At 46.1% G+C, this 21188-nt stretch overlaps 1 protein-coding gene across 2 annotated transcripts in view; it reads left to right on the top strand.

The window, feature by feature from the left end:
* Positions 1–21188, top strand: part of PTK2B (protein tyrosine kinase 2 beta) — a 219192-nt gene that overhangs the window by 128784 nt on the left and 69220 nt on the right. For both annotated transcript variants that reach the window (XM_075598620.1, XM_075598619.1), the window contains exons 6-12: positions 3048–3110; positions 4870–4924; positions 5507–5647; positions 6083–6157; positions 8906–9007; positions 9275–9392; positions 17833–17872. In XM_075598620.1, coding sequence (XP_075454735.1) covers positions 3048–3110; positions 4870–4924; positions 5507–5647; positions 6083–6157; positions 8906–9007; positions 9275–9392; positions 17833–17872 — 594 coding nt within the window. The remainder of the gene's footprint in view (positions 1–3047; positions 3111–4869; positions 4925–5506; positions 5648–6082; positions 6158–8905; positions 9008–9274; positions 9393–17832; positions 17873–21188) is intronic.

Genomic DNA, 21188 nt, shown 5'->3' with positions numbered 1-21188 from the left:
GGGAGTTGTGTTATACCAGGAACATTCAGAGGGACTTAGGCCTGTAGTGTGAGTTGAGGGTTGGCACCATCGGAAAAATTTACCCGGGGCACAAGCTCGAATTTCTAGCATTGAAATGGGCAGTAGTTGACAAATTACGTGACTACCTGTATGGAGCAACATTCGTGGTACACACAGATGGTAACCCACTCACTCACATCCTTTCATCAGCTAAATTGGATGCTACAGATCATAGGGGCTAGCTGCATTGGCCACTTACAATTTTAGCTTGGAATACAGGCCAGGGAAGTAGAACTTTCATGCCGAAGTGTTGTCTAGGATTCTCAGAGATTCCCAGGAGATGGATAATTAGTGGGAAGAAATTACAGCTCTTGGGGTATGAACTTTGTCTGAACAGATTGAGGCACCATGAGTGCGAACATTAATATGGAGATGTCCCCCACCGCTATACCACTGGCCTACACTCACCCTGCAGAATTAATTATGAAAAGGTTGCCTCGATAAACCGACCGGACATCCAGCAAGCATAACAGACAGAGAGAGTCTCCGGTAGATTATTCCAGTTGTGGGGTGCATAGTAAAAGAAGGAGGAGCGGCCGGATACTTTTTTGAAACTTGGGACCATGAACAGTCTTTTGATAAGTGCTGCATGTGGTAGGGGTGAGGAGCTTGTACAGATAGGCAGGTAGCTTGCCCAGAAAGTATTTAGAGGAAAGACAGGAAAGATGAACTTTGCGCCTAGACTCGAGTGATGACCAATCTAGTTCTTTGAGCATTTTGCAGTGATGTGTGGTGTAGTTGCATTGGAGGACAAAGTGGCATATTGAATTGTAGAGGGTATCAAGTTTGCTAAGGTGAGTTTGAGGTGCTGTACCATATACTATGTATTGGTATCTGCTGTGCGATGCGCTTTCTGACCAGCAGACTTAAGGAGGATTTGTTCTTATAAAGAACACCTAGTTTGTCATAGGTTTTGGATGTCAGGGTATCCATGTGCAACCCAAATGTTAAATGGGAGTCAAACCATATGCCCAGATATTTAAAACTAGCAACAGTGGCTAGGATGGTATTAGAGTTGGTTCTGGAATAAAGGTCGGCATGATTAACAAGGACACTGGCAAGAGTTACAAGTGTATGAGAGAGAGCTTATCCGGAATCTTGGTATACCTGGCAACAACAAAAAAATAGCAAATCAATTGAAGTCAGAACCTTATGTAGTAGTAGTAGAAAAACTAAAGGGGCTACCTGTATATCGTTTGGAGCTTGAAATTGGAAATAAATCAGAAAATAACCTGCTTCTATTGCCAATATGTCAGCTGATGAGGTGCCCCGAAAAGGAAGAGATTCCAGTAGTAGATACAGTATCTGGCCCAGGAGAAGTGATCAGTTAAACAGAGGACAGGGTCCTGATTGTTTCCTGATTGAGACATAGAGAGAGAGAGAGACCATCCCTGAGTTGGATGCAGAAGCAGAGGAATTTCCTAGGGCAGATTGACGAAACTGAAGATCTAGGTGTAGACCACTGTGAGCACCACCCTAGTGTAGGGTAAGCTGAGTAAGAGCTACCTATATCCCATACGCCCCTAAACAGCAGGGTGAGTGTAACAGTAGGACCACAGATGTACTCACCACCCCCCAGAAGGGAGATCCTGCCACCCATGGGACTGACCTTTGATTCTCTTAGAGTGTCGATAGAAATCCCCATGATTAGTGTATTGTAGCTAAATGGGTGGCCCCCATGACACTAGACATAGGTGGGCCTGGGAGGTGTGGAACATGTGGTGCTCTAGTGCTACAATGTGTTAAAACTGTATGTGTAGGAGTTCCACGGTGCATATTATACTCTTTACATAGAGAGGAGACATTTGTTAGATTAGAATGGTAATATGAAGAAGTTCCTGACAAGATTGATGGGGACCTCTACTTCTTTAGCAGGGGAAGAATGTAACCCCCTTGTAAGTGCAGGCAGCTGACACACATACACTGTCCCTTGTCTGCAAAAGTAAACAACAACTACCAGATTTCTGTGCTGCAGCAGGGGGCCACTTCCGAGGGAGGATGTGACTTGTGACTTGTGATGGACCGGGCTTCAGCCAATGAGATTGGACTCAGGGCTAAGTACAATAATTGGCCTTGATGAGTCTCTAGCAGGATCTGCAAGGGAATAGCTGGTACAGCACAGCTGCTAGAAGAGATCTTCACAAGACTGAATGAGTTCAAGCTCAGTCGAGACAGTCTATGTCCCACCAAGAGAGAGAGGACATTGACTGGAGGGAGAGCAGTACGGCGTGCAGAGAGGTTCAGCAGATCATCGCCGGGAAGCCGCTCGAAGTAACGATCGCTGTCGGAGGGTACCCTCAAAGATTGCAGTTAGTGATACCGAAGTATTTTGTGAAGTACAGGTCTGCTACACTTTGTTGCATTACAGAGCTCACATAGGCCTAGATACCCAGAATTAGGTGAACGCCTCCTCACTGACAATGACATACAACAGTGCAGAGTTTAAGTGTAGTGTTATGTTGATGTGCTGTTACAGTATATGACTGTGGTGATTCTTTGTTAAGGATCAGAAGGTTCTCTAGTATCTATCTTAAAGTATCTATAAAATCTGTTATATGAAACCCGCATTGTGTTTCATTCCCGTTGTCTGACTGCAAGCCACATGTGGCATACCACTTAGAGATAAAGGACTCGGGCCCCCATCTCAGCCACAGGTATCAGTCTGGGGCTTATAGAAAGAGGGGTTACATACACAAATGTATGACAGAAAAGAATGTAATACCTGTATACTGTAACATGATATTACATACAGTCAAATTCTTGCTTCCTCCTGACTTGTCTATTTCCCAAACTTGTGATAGAGTTTTCCATTTTAAAAACAGGATAAAATTGTTAGACAGAATTAATACCTGTCTTTTGTCTGAAGACGTCTTCAACGAGTCCAAAGAGGAGGCATGGAGGGTGCTTTGAGCTTGTACTTTAGGCATCTGTGCCTGAGGCCGAGTGATTTTGGTAGTAACTATACCCTTCCTACACTTTCTTTGCAGGAGGTTTTATAAAGACATGCCTCAAAATGCCCTTGAGAAGCGATCCAACTTTGATTTCTTGGAGTAAGTACAAAAGCAGATATGACTTTATCACAGTGTACACATGAGCAGAAGCTGTTAAAAGTACAGACTAAATGATGATATCTTCCATGCGCGAGATACAGTATTCATTTTTTTACAAGTTAAAAAGAGACAGTCTGTGACTACTTTTTTCAGTTTTAGTCTACGACACTTTGCTCTGTGGTTATTCCCACCGACACACTCCCACACACATCCTGTTAGATGACATGTTCATGCCACCATGCTGTCAAATGGTTGCAGGTTGTACATTCTTGTATTTTCCATTGAACCTCAGACTTATTTCCACGTAATTCTTGTATAAATATGACTTGCTATTTCAGCTTCATTTGTAAAAAAAAAAAACATCTTCGTGAAGAAAGGACCTTTGTAGTCCTGTAAGCTTGCACTCTTTTAACCACATGTTAGCTTGTACAGAACACAAAAGTAAGGTAGAAGTGATACCTATAATAGATAACATGGTACCATCTTCTGTTTGGGCCTATGAAAATCAGTGATGGCTGATCTGTAGGGTGCATAGGAGTTGGGCAAGGGAATTCCAGGAAGCTTGGCCAAAACCCTGGAATGTGTACAGAGCAGAGATTTGTTGTTGTTGTTCAACTTCAACATCAACAATCTCCTATCATGGTTAATCCAAAATCTGTCCTAAAAGGGGCTCATGCTTGTGGAGTGTTGGTGAGAATGGTAGGAGACTTACTCTCAGGCTGGGGTTGGTGGGTTTCCATACTGGCAAGGGAGCAGGGGCTTCCTTTTCAAATCCCTTCTATTGCTCACTAGTCTCTTGAATCCCAGCCCTCTCAGTGAGTGAGCTTCTCGTGGCGTAGCTACATAATAATAATAATAGCATGTTCTTGTATAGTGCTGCTAGTTTTACATAGAGCTTTACAGAGAGATTTTTCAGGCACAAGTCCCTGCCCCGATGATCTTACAATCTATGTTTTTGGTGCCTGAGGCACTGGGAGATAAAGTGACTTGCCCAAGGTCACAAGGAGCCGACATTGGGAATTGAAGCAGGTTCCCCTGCTTCACACTCAGTGCCAGTCAGTGTCTTTACTCACTGAGCCGCTCCTACTTCATACAGACCCCAAGTCTGGAACGCAAAGGGTACACATTTGATGTAGGAGCATTTACATCTGATGCAGGGGGCATGAGCTGGCTAGCAACAATAGGAAAATGAGAAGATACTTGTTTGTTCCTTTATGATAATTATCCATATAGAATGGGGTAGATGAAGGCCTAGGCAGAGCATCTTGACTTTTTGCAGGGATGGAAGGTAGAACAGATTGCGGGATATGGTGAATTATGTATCTGTAGAAAGCTGTAGCAGGCTAAGAGAATGGACACTAACACAGCGGGACACCTCCCTGGCCCTAACTATCTTCAATCGTGTAAATGTGTTTTGACTAATGTACAGTAATTTAATATTACATTCCAATGTGTTTCTGATGTTTTCATCAGATGGCTTAAAAATTGAGATGAATTAATGGATTATTTTGTACACTACCGACCGTAAGATGTGCAACTTTTTATATTTTAACAGGAGCATCACTCAGCATTGTGCTTTCCATTGCTCTAACACAGTCACGAAGTAATGGAATTTAATTCAACAGGCTCTTTGTTTTTATTTGTTTCCCTGTGATCGCTTTTGGTAACGTAGAGTTACTGCAAAATAAATACATACATAAATAAATAACCCGACAGTGTTTATTTTATTAACCAATATTTCTAATTGTTTCTGTTTTAGGAAAGAAGTAGGTTTGGATTTGTTCTTTCCCAAACAGATGCAGGAGAGTCTGAAGGTAAGAAGAAGCGGTACTGAACTTAACCGGTTTTGTTATTTATTAGATGTGATTGCTAGGATTGGGTTATTTATGTTCAGAATAAATATATGTCCTACCCTGAAAGTGCCCGATCCCATCTAATCTCAGATGCTAAGGAGAGTGAGGCTTGATTAGTTCCGGGTTGGGAGGCCACCTGGGAATATCCCCCCCCCCCTGTTATTACCAGCCCCCCCCCCTTTTTTCCCCTCTTAATTTCTGTTGAGTGTTCATCCGAGCTCAAGACAAGGAGCCTAGATAAGTATCTCTTATCATTCTTCATTATTGCACGTGTCATTTTGCCATCGCTGCATTTTGATGTTTCTGAGCTCTGATTGCTGTACCAGTTTTTGGTGTTACACATGTCCCATAGTGTGTGCTATTTTTCAGATATTCAGTAAATGACTTATTCTTATTCTGATCTGGTTTTGATCTTTTTTTGATTACGGGTTCCCACCTTCTAGTATTGAGATAATCTAATAATCTGCACCGGAAACCTGTTCAGAGGTGCTTTCCAAGCAATGGAAGATTCCAAGCCAAGTTGTCTTTGTCTTCTTTTGGTAGCCCAAGCAATTCCGCAAGATGATCCAGCAGACGTTCCAGCAGTATGGCTCATTAAAGGAGGAGGAGTGTATCATGAGGTTCTTGAGTACCCTGTCAAGCTTTACATCCATTGATCAGGAGACCTACAGATGTGAACTGGCAGTATGTGGAATCTCTGTTTTACTTTTATAGCTTACAGTGGGTCTTTCCAGTGAAATTATCACTTGAGGCTCGTGAACCTCTTTTCATCAACATTGTGTACTGCAATTGTACTGTTTATGTGATATCAGAATTCACAGTGAAGCAGACACCTTTACCTCATTTTTCATATTTAACACAAGATATCCCTAGCTTTTTGACCATAATTACCATGAGACAGCCAACAAAATTGTAATGTCAGAAAATATAACAGTATTTACCTGCAGAAAAACTGTTGACTAATTAAACCCAGAGATGTTGTGTGTCTTGTTTCAGAGCTTTATGGCGACGGTAGTTTAATTTAAAGAATTGTTGATGCATTTACAACGCTGATAATTAATACTGTTGCTGGAATACACGAAACAAAATCTATAACTCGTATGTTTCTTATCTCTTCAGCAAGGGTGGAGTATCACTGTGGACTTAGTCATTGGTCCTAAAGGTATTCGACAACTTACTGGCAAGGACGCTAAGGTAAGACATAAGGATAAGAGATACAAACACCACTCAGGATACAGCTTAACCTGTGCAGATCTAACTGTTATAAACTCACTTTTACATCCAAATTCAGCTGGTAATTGCTAACGTACGTACCAGTTAGTATGATCTGTAGTCCCTTATATTGTTATATAATGGAGTTTTCTATAGCACTTTATAAAACATTTGTTTGTTTAAAACAAATTGGTTCATACAAAATGTGGTGTACTCCTTTAAATATCAAGTTCTTCAGCTTTGTTTTTAAACTGTATTGCTCATACTGTATGATGCAATGACTTTCTGAGTACATAGAGAAATGAACAGCAGCTTTAACATTAAATACCTGTATGAGCAAATTACCTTGCCTCCAGCTATCCTCATTTTGCAGTGCTCTTTTTTTCTCCTTTCTTTGTCTGCTTATTAAAGCAGCAATACTACATCCCAGGGTTTTTTCTATTTTCTTCTTTTTATATGTAGAGCATGTGCCAACGTGTAACTTTTCATTCTTACCTTCGTTGCCAATCGTCTGTGCTCCTGTTATAAATCTTTAAAAAATTCGGATTGTGTGCCTAACATAATGGCTGCTTCAGTCAGTGTTACTCAGCAGCTACAATGTATCCTTGTATTACCAAGGTAACATTATCTATTGTTATAGTTTACCGCTCAAACTGCTGGAAACATTGGCAACAAATTATCACAAACAGGAAAGTGTTGCAAAGATCTTGCACTACTTGTGGGGTGGGCTAAAACCTGCTATAGGAATCAAAAGATGCTTTAAAACGCATTAAAAAATAGCTTTAAGATTTAAATAAAAAAAATTAGAACAAATATAATCACTATTATCACTACAGAACTGATTTATAAAAAAAACCCCATAAGATTTCACAGGTTTTGCTGCTTTAAGAGAATGTAAAAGCAGATGGTTGAACTTGAATAAGTTCAATAATAACGGCATAGACGGTTTATTTTTATAATTGATAAAAAAAAGAAACTAGCGCATTTTATACAAATAATGATTAGATGTTCTGCTTAATACTTGTTACATAGTTACATAATTACATAGTTACACAGTAGATGAGGTTGAAAAAAGGCACTGTATGCTCATCAAGTTCAACCTATGCTAAATTTAGACGACAGATAATTTATCCTATTTCTTGGATTTACAGTATGTTGATCCAAAGGATCAAACCATAGGATCTTACCACCTATTGGACCAATCATTAATACATTGTGTTCTGCTCAATACAATTACTTGCTTATCACATGCTTGATCATGTAACAATTAAGAACCTACTTTATCATACAGATGTAGCCAGACTTGTTGTCCCCAGAGCCACAGTAAGAAAAGCAAAACGCAGCGCCTCTGGGGTCTGCCGATTGGAACCCCACCACAGAACATGTCTCGCTGTCTGGCGAAGCCAATGGATATGGAATGCGTGTGTCCCCAGCACCGAAAACCCTGAGCCTGACTACATGTGTATGCCTGATCTTACCATATACATGTAGCTGGTTACAGTTAGACTATATGTAACAGGGACTTATCCCAGTTTAAATAAAGCAGCATCCGAGCGCTGAGAATCCAGCAGAGAGGTAGTAAATTGTATCCACTCAATTAACTAGTCTCCACCTGGACTAATGAAGGCTCTGTAAAAAGCCTCATGTGAGACACTCGAGAGAGATTTCTCCTTGGCTCACATTTGGGCTGACAGAAGGAGAACAGAGAAGCCTGCATGCAGACACTGTCTTGAGCACACAGGCTGTGCTGAGTTCAAGACACCCAGAGACCTATATTTCCTGAACATACTGTAGATGACCCAGAAACCTGCCAGAGACTGACTTGGAGGGCCACCTGCTTAAGGTACCTCCTGAGACTTGGGGTGATAGGCTGGTAATGGAAATATCCCTCCAGTCCTGCAGATAGGGTCTGGGGATGTAAAGAAGAGTGGGCCAAAACTCCTCCACATCGATGTGAGAGACTGATAAAGTCATACAGAAAACAGTTACTTCAGGTTATTGCTGTTAAAGGTGGTTCTACAAGCTATTGAATCATAAGGTGTATTTAGTTTTTCACATATGGCTTCTCCATTTTGGCTTTATTTTTCTTAAATAAATCATGACACGGTGTAATATGTCATGTGGTGTTGTTCATCTGAGGTTGTATTTACCTAATTTTAAGACCTGCTAAGGAACATGGGATTGTTATTATGTCCTGATATGTAAAACCATAGAATTCAAAGAGGGTGCACTTTCTTTTTCACACAACTGTATATCTGTTTTTAGTATCTTGTTCAACTATGTTTATTGTTGTGTGTGTTGGTTTATTATCATGTACTTATATGTATATAACTATTGTTGTTGCTGTGCTTAGGTGATCATGATTATCTTAACATACTGTACATAATATTAGAGTATGTTTCATGTTAGTGCAGTATGTGTTAGTGCTCCATATGTACTTAGTCAAGTGAACCGGATTTCATGCATGAAGCTATAATAAGGACCAGCTAAAACCAAGTATATGTACTGTATGCATAACTTGTACATATTTCCCTGCAACATCTAGTCTTCCCTCTAGGAAAGAGGTACCACTAGCCAATAAGTGCCCTGAGACAAGTGGCCGCCAGTGACCCTGGTCTTTAAGTACAGCAGCTTTTCATAAAATAAATGACCTTTGTGCAATCTTTCCCATGTACCTTTGGCAACCAATAGCTGGTACATGGGTTGACCTTTCATTATCTTTTCCCATAGCCCACATGTTTTACAGAATTTACACAGATCAAATCTATCAAGTGCTCGCTACTAGAAGATGGACGGGCTCTGCTGCTTTTAGGAATATCTGGTGCCCCCCAGGTAAGCCTATGAGGCTCGCATAAAGTTGGTTGTACAAAGCGAGATGATATGCCCTGATGTCTAAAGCTGTCTTAGGTTTGTTAGCACTCACATTAACTCGAGAACGATATGAAACTGCCCCATGTTTTTTTGTTTAGCACTAAAGTAACTTAATTTACAGTATATATTTGTTGTACCTGAGCGCTTTCCATTAGCTGCTAATGTATTTTTGTACTGTAGCTAAATATTCACAGTGTGATTTAATGTGATCTATTTTTTCTCTGTAAGCCCTTAGCTATTAAAACTCCATCACTGGCTGTTGCTGAAAACATGGCGGATCTCATAGACGGGTATTGCAGGCTGCAAAATGAATTTAAAGATACTCTTATTGTCCATCCCTGGAAAGGTAAGTTAATAGTTGGAAAAAATGCTCAATAATAGGGATACATTCATTTTATAGGAACATCCAAATATATATATTGCATTAAAACACTGAATAGACAAACAAATCCATGCTCTCCAGAGCTGATATGCAGGGCCATCTTAACAACACTAGGGGCCACCGGGCAGAGCAGTGCACGGGGCCCGGCCTACACTGTCGCTCCCAGCCTCCCACGCGCTCACTAGCAGCAGCAGGCACCGGAAGTGCTGCACTGCTAGGCTGTGAGCGGTTGTGACGCGAGCCGGGGTGCCGGGCGGGCGGAGAGCGAGCGGAGCCGGGGTGCCGGGCGGGCGGAGAGTGAGTGGAGCCGTGGTGCCGGGCGGGGGGAGAGCGAGCGGAGCCGGGGTGCTGGGCGGGGGGAGAGCGAGTAGGGTTGCCAGGTGGCTTGTCCAAAAATACTGGACACAATGATGAAAGGTGCGACGCGCGGGAGAATCGCTGGGGAGGAAGATTGTTATTTATAAAGGATCTGACTGTTATGTCATTTGTTCTAAATTTCACTCCAAGTATTCACCCATTTGCACCAATTTATATTCTGTTTCGTAAAAAATCTGGGGAAGAGTCTTGGGAGGGAGCGCCCTTCCGAGGATTGTTTTAGGAAATAGAATAAGAAATAGTGCAAATTGGTGCACGCTTGGAGTGAAATTTAGAACAAATGACGCAATGGTCAGATAATTTATAAATAACTGACCTGCAGTCATACTGTACATGGCGAGCAATACTGATCTTACTGCTCCTCCCACACATTCCTAGATTGTTGCACCCCCTCCTCATCCTATCTCTCTCTCTCTCTCTCTCTCTCCCCCCCTTGTCCTTTCACCCCCTTGTCCTCTCACCCTCCCACACCCCTTTCTCCTCTCACTCCCCCCTTTTCCTCTCACCCACTCCCTTCATCCTCTCACCCCCTCCCTTCATCCTCTCACCCCCCTCCCTGTCATTATCAGTACAGTAGCTTTCAAATTTAGACTTCAAAATCCACCCTTAAATTGCATATTGAATCATGCCATTGGATAAGTAACCTGCTCTGCCTTCTTGGGGATGATCTGTAAGTACGGGTGCTGCAGAGATTGCAATGCTGCTGGGATGAGATCTGAGTTATGGAGCCTTTCTGAGAATTTAAAATGGTGGTTGTTTTTAATAGATCTTGAAAATGGGAAGACTGTTAGTATAGTATGTAGCCCTCTTTCCTGCTGATATAGAGAGACTACTAGTGCTGTATGTACCTGCTGGCTCAGCGAGATCTGGGCCTCCGCTAACTGGGAGCCTGGGGTAACAATATGTTCTTGGCAGCGCCTCCACTTACCCAGGATCCCCAATAAGTACTATTCCCCTAGGTAAGAATAATGATAACAAGCCTCAACGTTGAAACCTTTTACTAATAAGTAATCGCAAAACCTTAGCTTACACCTATTAGGGATAAAACACATTTAGCCACAGTACATGAATAGCTGATATTCAGTAAATATACACCAGTGGCCTGGCCACTCTCCACATTGAGTAATGTCACTTCCCACCACCGCGTGCACCCCACACCGTGTCCAATGTATAGGCTCAGTCCCTTGGTCACTCAACCCAGTGTCCCCAAAGAACCCTCCCCCAAGGCGGGATCAGCGCCTGAAGGTACCGGTGTTGGTGCACTTATTTAATATCTTCCGGCTACTCCAGCAGCCGGTAACAGACTTCGAAAAGGATCCGCTGATCCAGCGTAGTCTCTCACGAGTTTGGAAATGTCCAGCAGCTTGAGCCCAAACCACTGTTCGCACACCGCAGCTCAGGAAGAACAGTGTGTCCCTGTCTGCTAATACAGTAAGGGAATAGGATGTCTCTCTCTCTCTAGGGCTTTCCCTGCAGCACCGCAAGCTAATGGTGACTTAGGGTCTGCACTGGGCCTGAGGGGGAATCTGGCCTACGCAGGTGGGTCACTGACCCCCTGCACACACACAACCTCTCCCCTTGCTCCTCCGGTGCCCTCTGCTAGCGTGGTCTCTCCCCCACGCTTCCCTTTCCTGCCTGCCACCAATCCCTGCACTCCTATTCGTTCCCTGGTGTCATGTGGCTCTGCTGAGGCTCATGGGAATTGTAGTTTTACTTCAGAGCCTCCAGGTTATTGGCCAGCCTTTGCGTGCGCGTACACTGCGCATGCGCGAACTCTCTCCGTGCCTCCGGTCGCGCATGAGTATTGCGCAATGCCCATTACAACATGGCGGCGCACTCTGCTATCGGGTCGCCGCGGAACCTCCAGATGCTCCCTCACAGCACCCCCCATGATTGCGCCCTGCAGCGGAGGTACAGAGGGGAAACCAGAACAACCCTACAAGTAAAAGAAAAGTAAGGGTGAGTGAGCAATTAAACAAAGTTGCCAGTACACACACACACACACACACACACACACACACACACACACACACACACACACACACACACACACACACACACACACACACACACACACACACACACACACACACACACACACACACTGAGACATTCACTCACTCACTCACTCACTCAAACACACACACACACATTGAGGCACAAACATATAGAGGCAGGACACAGGACACACAGAAAGACAGTCACACTGAGACACATACACTCACACACAGATAGACAGACACACACTCACATATACAGACAGGACACAGAGACAGACACACACTGAGACACACAGGCAAGACACAGATAGACACACACAGATAGACACACACACACAGCCTCACCTCTCTGCTGCATGCTTTTCCTCCGCTCTTTGGCCCCACCTCCAGGCTCCTGCCACCTCCCGATTGGCTGAATTACACTGCAGCAACCAATCAGAAGCTGCCCAGCCCCATAGCAGCAGCAGCCCTGCTCTATCCCATGTCCGGTATTATCTCTCATATACCGGACACATGGCAACCCTGAGGCCTCGGGCATGGTCAGCGCTTATGCGCTGACCCGTGCTGAGGCGCTCTGACTTACCAGTGAGCCCCTGCAGCCGCAATGAGAGCGGCTTTAGTAGGGGCTCGCCTACGCTTCCGCAGGCGTGCGGAAGCGTAGGTCTTATCCACATTTTAGATTTCGCGCTCATGGGAGCGCAGGGCCGGTCACGTGAGCGATTCACCCAATGAGGGCGAACCAGCTCCGTGACGTCACTGGCCCGCCCCCCGACACGCCCCCGGATGGCGCACTAACCAAGGCCAGGGAAAGCACCCACTTTCCCTCAGCCTAAGCGCGCTTCCGCACGGGCTGAGTCGCCATGGACTCAGCTTAAGAGGGAGCCGGGGTGCCGGGCGGGGGGGGGGGGGGGGGGTTGGGAAAGCTTTAAGCATTGGTGGGCACACATGGGTCCGGGCGTGTGGGGCCCCCCTATGCTCTGGGGCCCTTGGGCAACTGCCCATCGTGCCCATACGTTAAGACGGCCCTGCTGATATGTTGTTACAGTATATGAAGCATAAGTAGAAGTCAGGCCTTGTCTGATGTCACTTACAGTACAATGACCTTACTGATAACATGCAGTTGTGCCTCAGTGATCTTACAGACTTCAGTAGAGATGTAGTCTTTGAAACCTGGATATTAATATATATGTTATTCTGAGGTCTGCAGCATAGGTTGGCTGGCCTTGGAAATAATCTTTATAGTTATGAAGTGAAAATAGTAATAATTAGTATTCAATTAGCATGTAGGTAGTAATTTATTAAATATGGAGAAGAAATATAGCTGTAGTGGTAATATCACTCTATTGGGAGCAAGTGGACACAGGTCAGATCCCAGTGTTAGGCCTCGGACATGGTGAAAAGAAGAGCGCTGAGCAGCGCTGACGCTCATGCTCTCCTGCTCAAGCAGGAGCTTTTTTGTGTCCCTGCATGAGCGTCAGCGTGCGCGCTTGTGTAGCCGTGTGGGAGGCGGGGCGGGAGGTGGGGCTAGTGCGCCACTGCCATTGGCTTTTGGCAGTCACGTGACGGGCCCTCCGCTTCCCTCAGCGGCAAAAATTAAAATCTCCTGTCTCCTGCAATTCCAGACGCCTCCGCACGCCGGTGGAAGCGTGCGGAAGCGCCATCTAAAGCCACACTAACTAAAGATGATGGGGGTAAGTGGCGCGACTCAGCACGGGGATTGCCTATGTAGGATTCTATGGTTATGTAGAATAACCCTAACATAGGAACCACATGCAAATAATCAGTACACCATATGTATGATAACCAATACCTTTTTACTTGTGCTCACATGAACCATATAACATCAACATAATAACGGGTGTCCCTCTCTAGAGGGGACACTGATACTTGCGTCTCGCAGGACGCTTCCCCCTACACCGGGTGATCCCACCCCGTGTCCATCAATCCCCGCACAATGTGTCCCGCACTCTTTAGGTGAGAATATGGGTGACTGCGCAGTCACTAACTAATGGAACTGTTGGTGCACTTGTTGACAAAAGGGGTTACCTGCCGAGTGCTCCTGCACTCGGGCCTGCAACTACTTCTCAAAGGATCTGTCGACCTGGATCCCGTCTCATCCGGTGGTTCCTTGCTTGGGGTCCGCCAGGGGCGATCCCACCCTGAAGATAGTCTCTCTCTGGGCACAGACTTAAGCCCACGTCTCCTGACAGGAAGCGCAGCGTCCGCTGATCCCTATCTAACACTGGCACTCTAACATGACACGGTCCCTCACCTAGGGCCTGTCCCTGGAGCACCACTAACTGGGGAGTGAGGACCTACCTGGGACCTAAGGGGTTAACTGGCCTATCCTGTCCCCCTAGCTCTCCCGGTCCTGACTCTAGCTAACTAGTACCTAGTACTTGCAGTAACGCACTGCCCCCAGGCGTCTACCTACTGTTGGCTAGCCTAGTGCAGATCCTCTCCAGAATCCCTGACCTCGTTAACAGAATATCTCTTCAGGCATCCTACCCCTAGCGCTACCTCAAGGTGACTGGGACCTAGTACTGGGTACGTACAGCAACCGGCTGCACAACACGGTGCCTGCCTGTCAGACCTCACAGCACTAACAGCCGTGACTCTGACAAGGCAGCACTCACACTAAGGGCACAGTCCCTAACTGGGGCTGTCCCTTATAATTACCCCCTAAACTGGTGGGGAGTTGGGGCCTACCTGGGGTGTGGGTACCTATCTGGATGCAGGAGCTGCACTCACTCCCCGCACCCTTGCTTCCCTCACAGCTCCCGGACTCCAACTGACTGCGTAGCTGCAGCCCAAACAATGTATCTCTTCTCCTCTGCCAAGAAATCCTAAGCCCTATTGGCTCCACTAAGGCACCTGGTATGCGTGGCCCTAAGACTCATGGGAGTTGTAGTCCCGTGGAGGCTGCAATTACATTGGGGCTGCGTGAGTGCCTTCCCTGCGCCTGTGCGCATCCCAAATGGCCGCCGGGGGCTTACTGCGAATGCGTGAACTGGCGCAACATGGCGGCGCCCTTACCGCCCGGCTCCGGGAGCGCAGGGAGCCCAGTGACGCGCGCGCTGCCTTGGCAACCGGCCGCACATGTCCCCGGCAACCCCCGAGCCGGGGCCTGACCGCCCTCACCCCTGCGATCGCCGCGCTGGGCCGCCATTTGACTCGGCTGCACCCGCGATCGTCAGCAAGGTGAGGGGGGTGCTGACAGGCTGGGGAGACCTGGCTACATTAGCAATACACTTACCTTCGGCAGCAGGATTATTGTTTGTTCTATGACTATACAAGAGTAAATAATACATACTGTATATATATATCCATGGAGTGGGAGTCTGTGGAGGGGGACCCCTGACTGTTTCCATTATAGGAGGCTTCTGCAACTCGTTTTTTGGTCATATCAACCACACAGACTTTGGTGATGTATCAGAATTTAACATCAGTGTGATACATGCTCTTATATTGGATCCTTTGATAATACCCTAGGGCCGGCAATATTGCTCATATGCAACCTAGAGTTATATTATCGGCATACTTCTATCTATAGTACACAGCTCTGCAGTAATGTATTACTTCACAGACTAGTGCCTTTCATCTACTGGTGATCCTTTTGACCAATTAATGTGCCTTTGTCCTCATGGTATATTTGTATTGTCAGCTGTGAGTCCCCCTCCTCTTTTATGTTTCTGCCCCTGTTTTTATCTTTATACTAATAAATTTGTTACATTAATCATAGTTTGGTATGCCCGGATGCTTCATTATAAGGATACTTTTTTGTTGCGCTATACATAATCTATCCTTGAGCACCACTGCCTTTTGATATTCTACCATACACTTAGGACAGTTTCTGGGCAGCCGCTATTAATTGTGTTGATGCGGTATACTTTGTGTCTTCTGATTATATATATATATATATATATATATATATATATATATATATATATATATATATATATATATATATATATATATATATAATCACACAAAAGACTAAGACAATCCCCGAAAGCAGCACTCTAAATATACCACAAAATAACTGGTAACATAATACCAAAAGACCAGGTAACTAAAGTCAGAATAGAAAATGAATAGATTTTAATAGCGAGCAAAAAGAAAACTAACATTTAAAAACATATACACACTAAGGGCAGCAAAAAATACAAAAAGACTGTGACTGACTAAAATTTACAAAGATCAATAATGCTGAAAAATAAGTCAAAAGCAAAAAATGTGTCTGAAAAATGAGCCTGATAACTATATAAAGCGACACAAAGAAAGCTGAATATTTCAAAATACCCCTGGTAAAGACCTTAGCTAAAAAGGTGTATAACTAAGCTAAGGGCATAAAGGAAGGTATGACATAAATTAACCTATATACAAAAATAATGTACATAAGAAAAATAATAACATAAACCAAGGGGGAGGCACAGGGGAGACAAAATGAAAAAAAGACTCAAACTTTGAACAGCAATACAAAATATCAAAATCAAAAAAAGATGCATACAATGCCTGTGGTGGCTGCACAAAAGCAAGTAAGACACATGGCTGTAGAATCACAAAAAGCCAGTGCTGTTTGCACAAATAAAACAACCTAGAGTAAGGGTTCCATAGGAGATAATGACTCCAAATAGCAGAGAAAATGATACTCAGCTGCCATATAGTGATGATGGAGTCAGTCCCACGGAGTTAAACTCCAGGATGTGTGGAAATAAGTCATACAGTCCACAGGATAAGCACCAAGAGTCACGCCAACAAAATAATGAATAGCTGCCTAGAGTGGACACTCTACGCGTTTCACCTGTGGGGGGCTTCTTCCCGGAGTGGTCATTTGGAATATATATATATATATACTAGCTGATATACCCGGCGTTGCCCGTGATGTAATGTTCTGCCTCCCCCATCCTCCCTCTCAACTCCCTTCCCCCCCTCTTCACAGCTGTTCAGGCTTCTCTCCTGACTCCCTCCACCCTCCCTCTCTTGACTCCCTCTCTCCCCCCTCTCTCTCTTGACGCCCTCTCTCACTCCCCTCTCTCTCGACTCCCTCTCCCTCCCTCTCTCCTGACTCCCTCTCTCCCTCCTCTCTCCTGACTCCCTCTCTCCCCCCCTCTCTCCTGACTAACTCCCCCCCTCTCTCCTAACTGAATACCACCCCCCGCCTGTCCGCTGTGCGCCGCCATCTTACCGGGGGCATCTGCAGGAGGAAGGGGGTCCTTCCGGAGGCTGCCTGCCCACTGCCTGTCCCCCCGATGGGGAGGGAGGGAAGTGAGCGTTGGCGGCTGGGGCAGGAGGGCCGCGCCGCGCTTCCCCTCCGTCCGGGAGACGGTGGGGGGGAGGGAGAGGGAGAGAGAGTTGGGTGACGTCATAGAGCCGGGTGACATCATAGAGCCACCAATCTGATTGGCCAGAGGCTGAGGACCAATCAGATTCACCGCAGCTAGTACCAACCTTTCGATTTTATATATTAAGATATACTTAATACACTATGTAATACATGTACACAGAATGAGTGTGTATCTTCTTGTCCAACATCTAAAAATTGGAATATAATGCACAATATCAGTTACTTTTATGTGATCAATAGCAGCCCCGCCAACATTTTGCACATGAAAATAAGTACAGTACCACTACAGTTTCTCTAATCGTGCTGGATGGATCTATGTCCAGCAATTCCATTGGAAGTCCTTAAACCCACGCAGCTTACACCACACAGAAACGTTATTGTTTCATACTGTACAGGAGGTACAACTGGTCTTATAGGACACAAACACATGTAGAGTGCCTGCTAAATAGCTACATTTGGAGGGTATGTAATAGTAATGTTTTCTTCTTCTTACCTGTGTTACTGTACATCTGTTAATACTTAAAAATAATCTTCAATGTCTAATGTTAATGGAAGACGTTACACAGCATATTCCCATTACCTACCCAACCGTACATATTGCGCAGGTTGTTACATATTTGTTCTGCATCTGCTGACCCTACTGCAGAAAACTAAGTGTCTCCACCTATTGTCTCCCTCACAGAGAACGAGAAGAGAATCAGCCTTCCTAAAATTCCAACTCAGTAAGTGGAGTATTATTCCCCTTGGACATGTGCAGTTGTGATTATTGACATATTTTAGATGATGTTTTCTTCATGGCATAGTATAGATTCATGTAAAAGCCAAAAAAAAGAGAAAAAAAATCGACATAATGGCACTCTTTTCCAGCAGTGGAAGCGCTGTGTGCTGTGGGAGTATGGGATAAGGCAGGTTTGGGGACCTGAGGCATGTGAATGTGCTCATAAGGGTTTTATTTGATCATTTAGGCATAGGAGAATTCACTTGATGTTGTTATAATAGAATGGTTTAACGATGCAATCCCAGTTGCTGTTTTTATTTATTACCAAACTGGCCCAATGGGAACTGGCCTCTAGATGGCAGTGCTGCAGCACAAGATAAAGCTGTCTTCAGGGTTTTATTCTTATGTTACTGACACAATTGACTGTACATTATTGAATTTTTTGGGCCTCCCTGCAATTTTTTTTAAAGCCCCCTCTCCTAATCTCCCCCCTTCTATCAGTCATGCTCCCCCTGTCTCTCACACACTCAATCACCCACCCCCTCTCTCTCACAAAATCACCCCCTCTCTCTCCCACACAGACGCACACGCACTTTCAATCACACACCCCCTCTCCTCTCTTTCTCTCTATCTCACACACAATCACCCCCCTCTCACACACACACTCAATCCCCCCTCTCTCACACACTCACCTTTCTCTCTCCCCTCTCTATCTCTCTATCTCACACACAATCACCCCCCACTCACACACACACACTCAATCCCCCCTCTCTCACACACTCACCTTTCTCTCTCCCACAATCACCCCCCTCTCTCTCTCCCACACAAACACACACACTCTCAATCAACCCCCCTCTCTCTCCCACACACACACACTCTCAATCACACACACTCTCAATCACACACACTCTCAATCACACACACTCTCAATCACACACACTCTCAATCACACACACTCTCAATCACACACACTCTCAATCACACACACGCTCTCCACTAACGCTCTCCACTCACACACAATCACCTCCCACTCTCACACACTCAATAACCCCCTCACTCCCACTATCACCCCCTCTCTCTCACACACACACATACACAAAGACCTCGAATATAGTAGGCGCGCATGCGAGTGATGGAGCGCAGGGCGTCGCACGCGGCTGCTTCAGAGGCGATTCATGGCCAGTGAGATGTGGAGGAGGAGACACGACAGGGAGGCGTGTCGGAGGCGTGCCTGTGATGTCATGAGCGGGTCTTCCTCATTGGCTGAACCACGCACGTGACTTGCCCGTCACGCGACAACATTTAAAAAAATGCCTCGCGAAAAATCGTCCGCTCCATCGCACGTGCGGTCGCGCGCTCTATGGCCGTCCTCATTGAGGTACAGCCTTTTGTTTGCAGCGCCCACGATGTCGCACGAACTATGGACGTGGCCTCACTCACACACACACACACACACATTCAATCCCCCCCTCTCTCACACACTCAATCCCCCCCTCTCTCACACACACTCAATCCCCCCCTCTCACACACACACACACACATTCAATCCCCCCCTCTCTCACACACACTCAATCCCCCCTCTCACACACACACTCAATCCCCCCCCTCTCTCACACACACTCAATCCCCCCCTCTCTCACACACACTCAATCCCCCCTCTCTCACACACACTCAATCCCCCCTCTCTCACACACACTCAATCCCCCCTCTCTCACACACACTCAATCCCCCCCCTCTCTCACACACTCAATCCCCCCTCTCTCACACACACTCAATCCCCCCCTCTCTCACACACACTCAATCCCCCCTCTCTCACACACACTCAATCCCCCCCTCTCTCACACACACTCAATCCCCCCCTCTCTCACACACACTCAATCCCCCCTCTCTCACACACACTCAATCCCCCCTCTCTCACACACACTCAATCCCCCCCTCTCTCACACACACTCAATCCCCCCCTCTCTCACACACACTCAATCACACCCTCTCTCAAACACACACTCAATCCCCCCCTCTCTCTCACACACACACACACAGATTCAATCCCCCCCTCTCTCACACACACTCAATCCCCCCCTCACACACACACTCAATCCCCCCCTCTCTCACACACACACACACATTCAATCCCCCCCTCTCTCACACACACTCAATCCCCCCTCTCACACACACACTCAATCCCCCCTCTCTCACACACACTCAATCCCCCCTCTCTCACACACACTCAATCCCCCCTCTCTCACACACACACTCAATCCCCCCCTCACACACACACACACACACACACACACACACACACACACACACATACACACACTCAACCAATCCCCCCTCTCTCACACACACTCAATCCCCCCTCTCTCACACACACTCAATCCCCCCCTCTCTCACACACTCAATCCCCCCCTCTCTCTCACACACACACACACACACACACACACACACACACACACACACACACAATCCCCCCCTCTCTCACACACACTCAATCCCCCCTCTCACACACACACTCAATCCCCCCCTCTCTCACACACACTCAATCCCCCCTCTCTCACACACACTCAATCCCCCCTCTCTCACACACACTCAATCCCCCCTCTCTCACACACACTCAATCCCCCCCTCTCTCACACACACACACACACACACACACACACACACACACACATTCAATCCCCCCCTCTCTCACACACACTCAATCCCCCCTCTCACACACACACTCAATCCCCCCCTCTCTCACACACACTCAATCCCCCCTCTCTCACACACACTCAATCCCCCCTCTCTCACACACACTCAATCCCCCCCTCTCTCACACACACTCAATCACACCCTATCTCAAACACACACTCAATCCCCCCCTCTCTCACACACACACACACACACACACACACACACACACACACATTCAATCCCCCCCTCTCTCACACACACACTCAATCCCCCCCTCTCACACACACACTCAATCCCCCCCTCTCTCTCTCACACACACACACACACACACACATTCAATCCCCCCCTCTCTCACACACACTCAATCCCCCCTCTCTCACACACACTCAACCCCCCCCTCTCTCACACACACTCAATCCCCCCCTCTCTCACACACACACACACACACACACACACACACACACACACACTCAACCAATCCCCCCTCTCTCACACACACTCAATCCCCCCTCTCTCACACACACTCAATCCCCCCTCTCTCACACACACTCAATCCCCCCCTCTCTCACACACACTCAATCCCCCCCTCTCTCACACACACACACACACACACACACACACACACACACACACACACACATTCA

The sequence above is a fragment of the Ascaphus truei genome, chromosome 4 (genome assembly GCF_040206685.1).
Source record: "Ascaphus truei isolate aAscTru1 chromosome 4, aAscTru1.hap1, whole genome shotgun sequence".
Taxonomy (NCBI): domain Eukaryota; kingdom Metazoa; phylum Chordata; class Amphibia; order Anura; family Ascaphidae; genus Ascaphus; species Ascaphus truei.
Note: the sequence above shows the minus strand (reverse complement) of the source record. Positions and strands in the feature narration are given on the sequence as shown.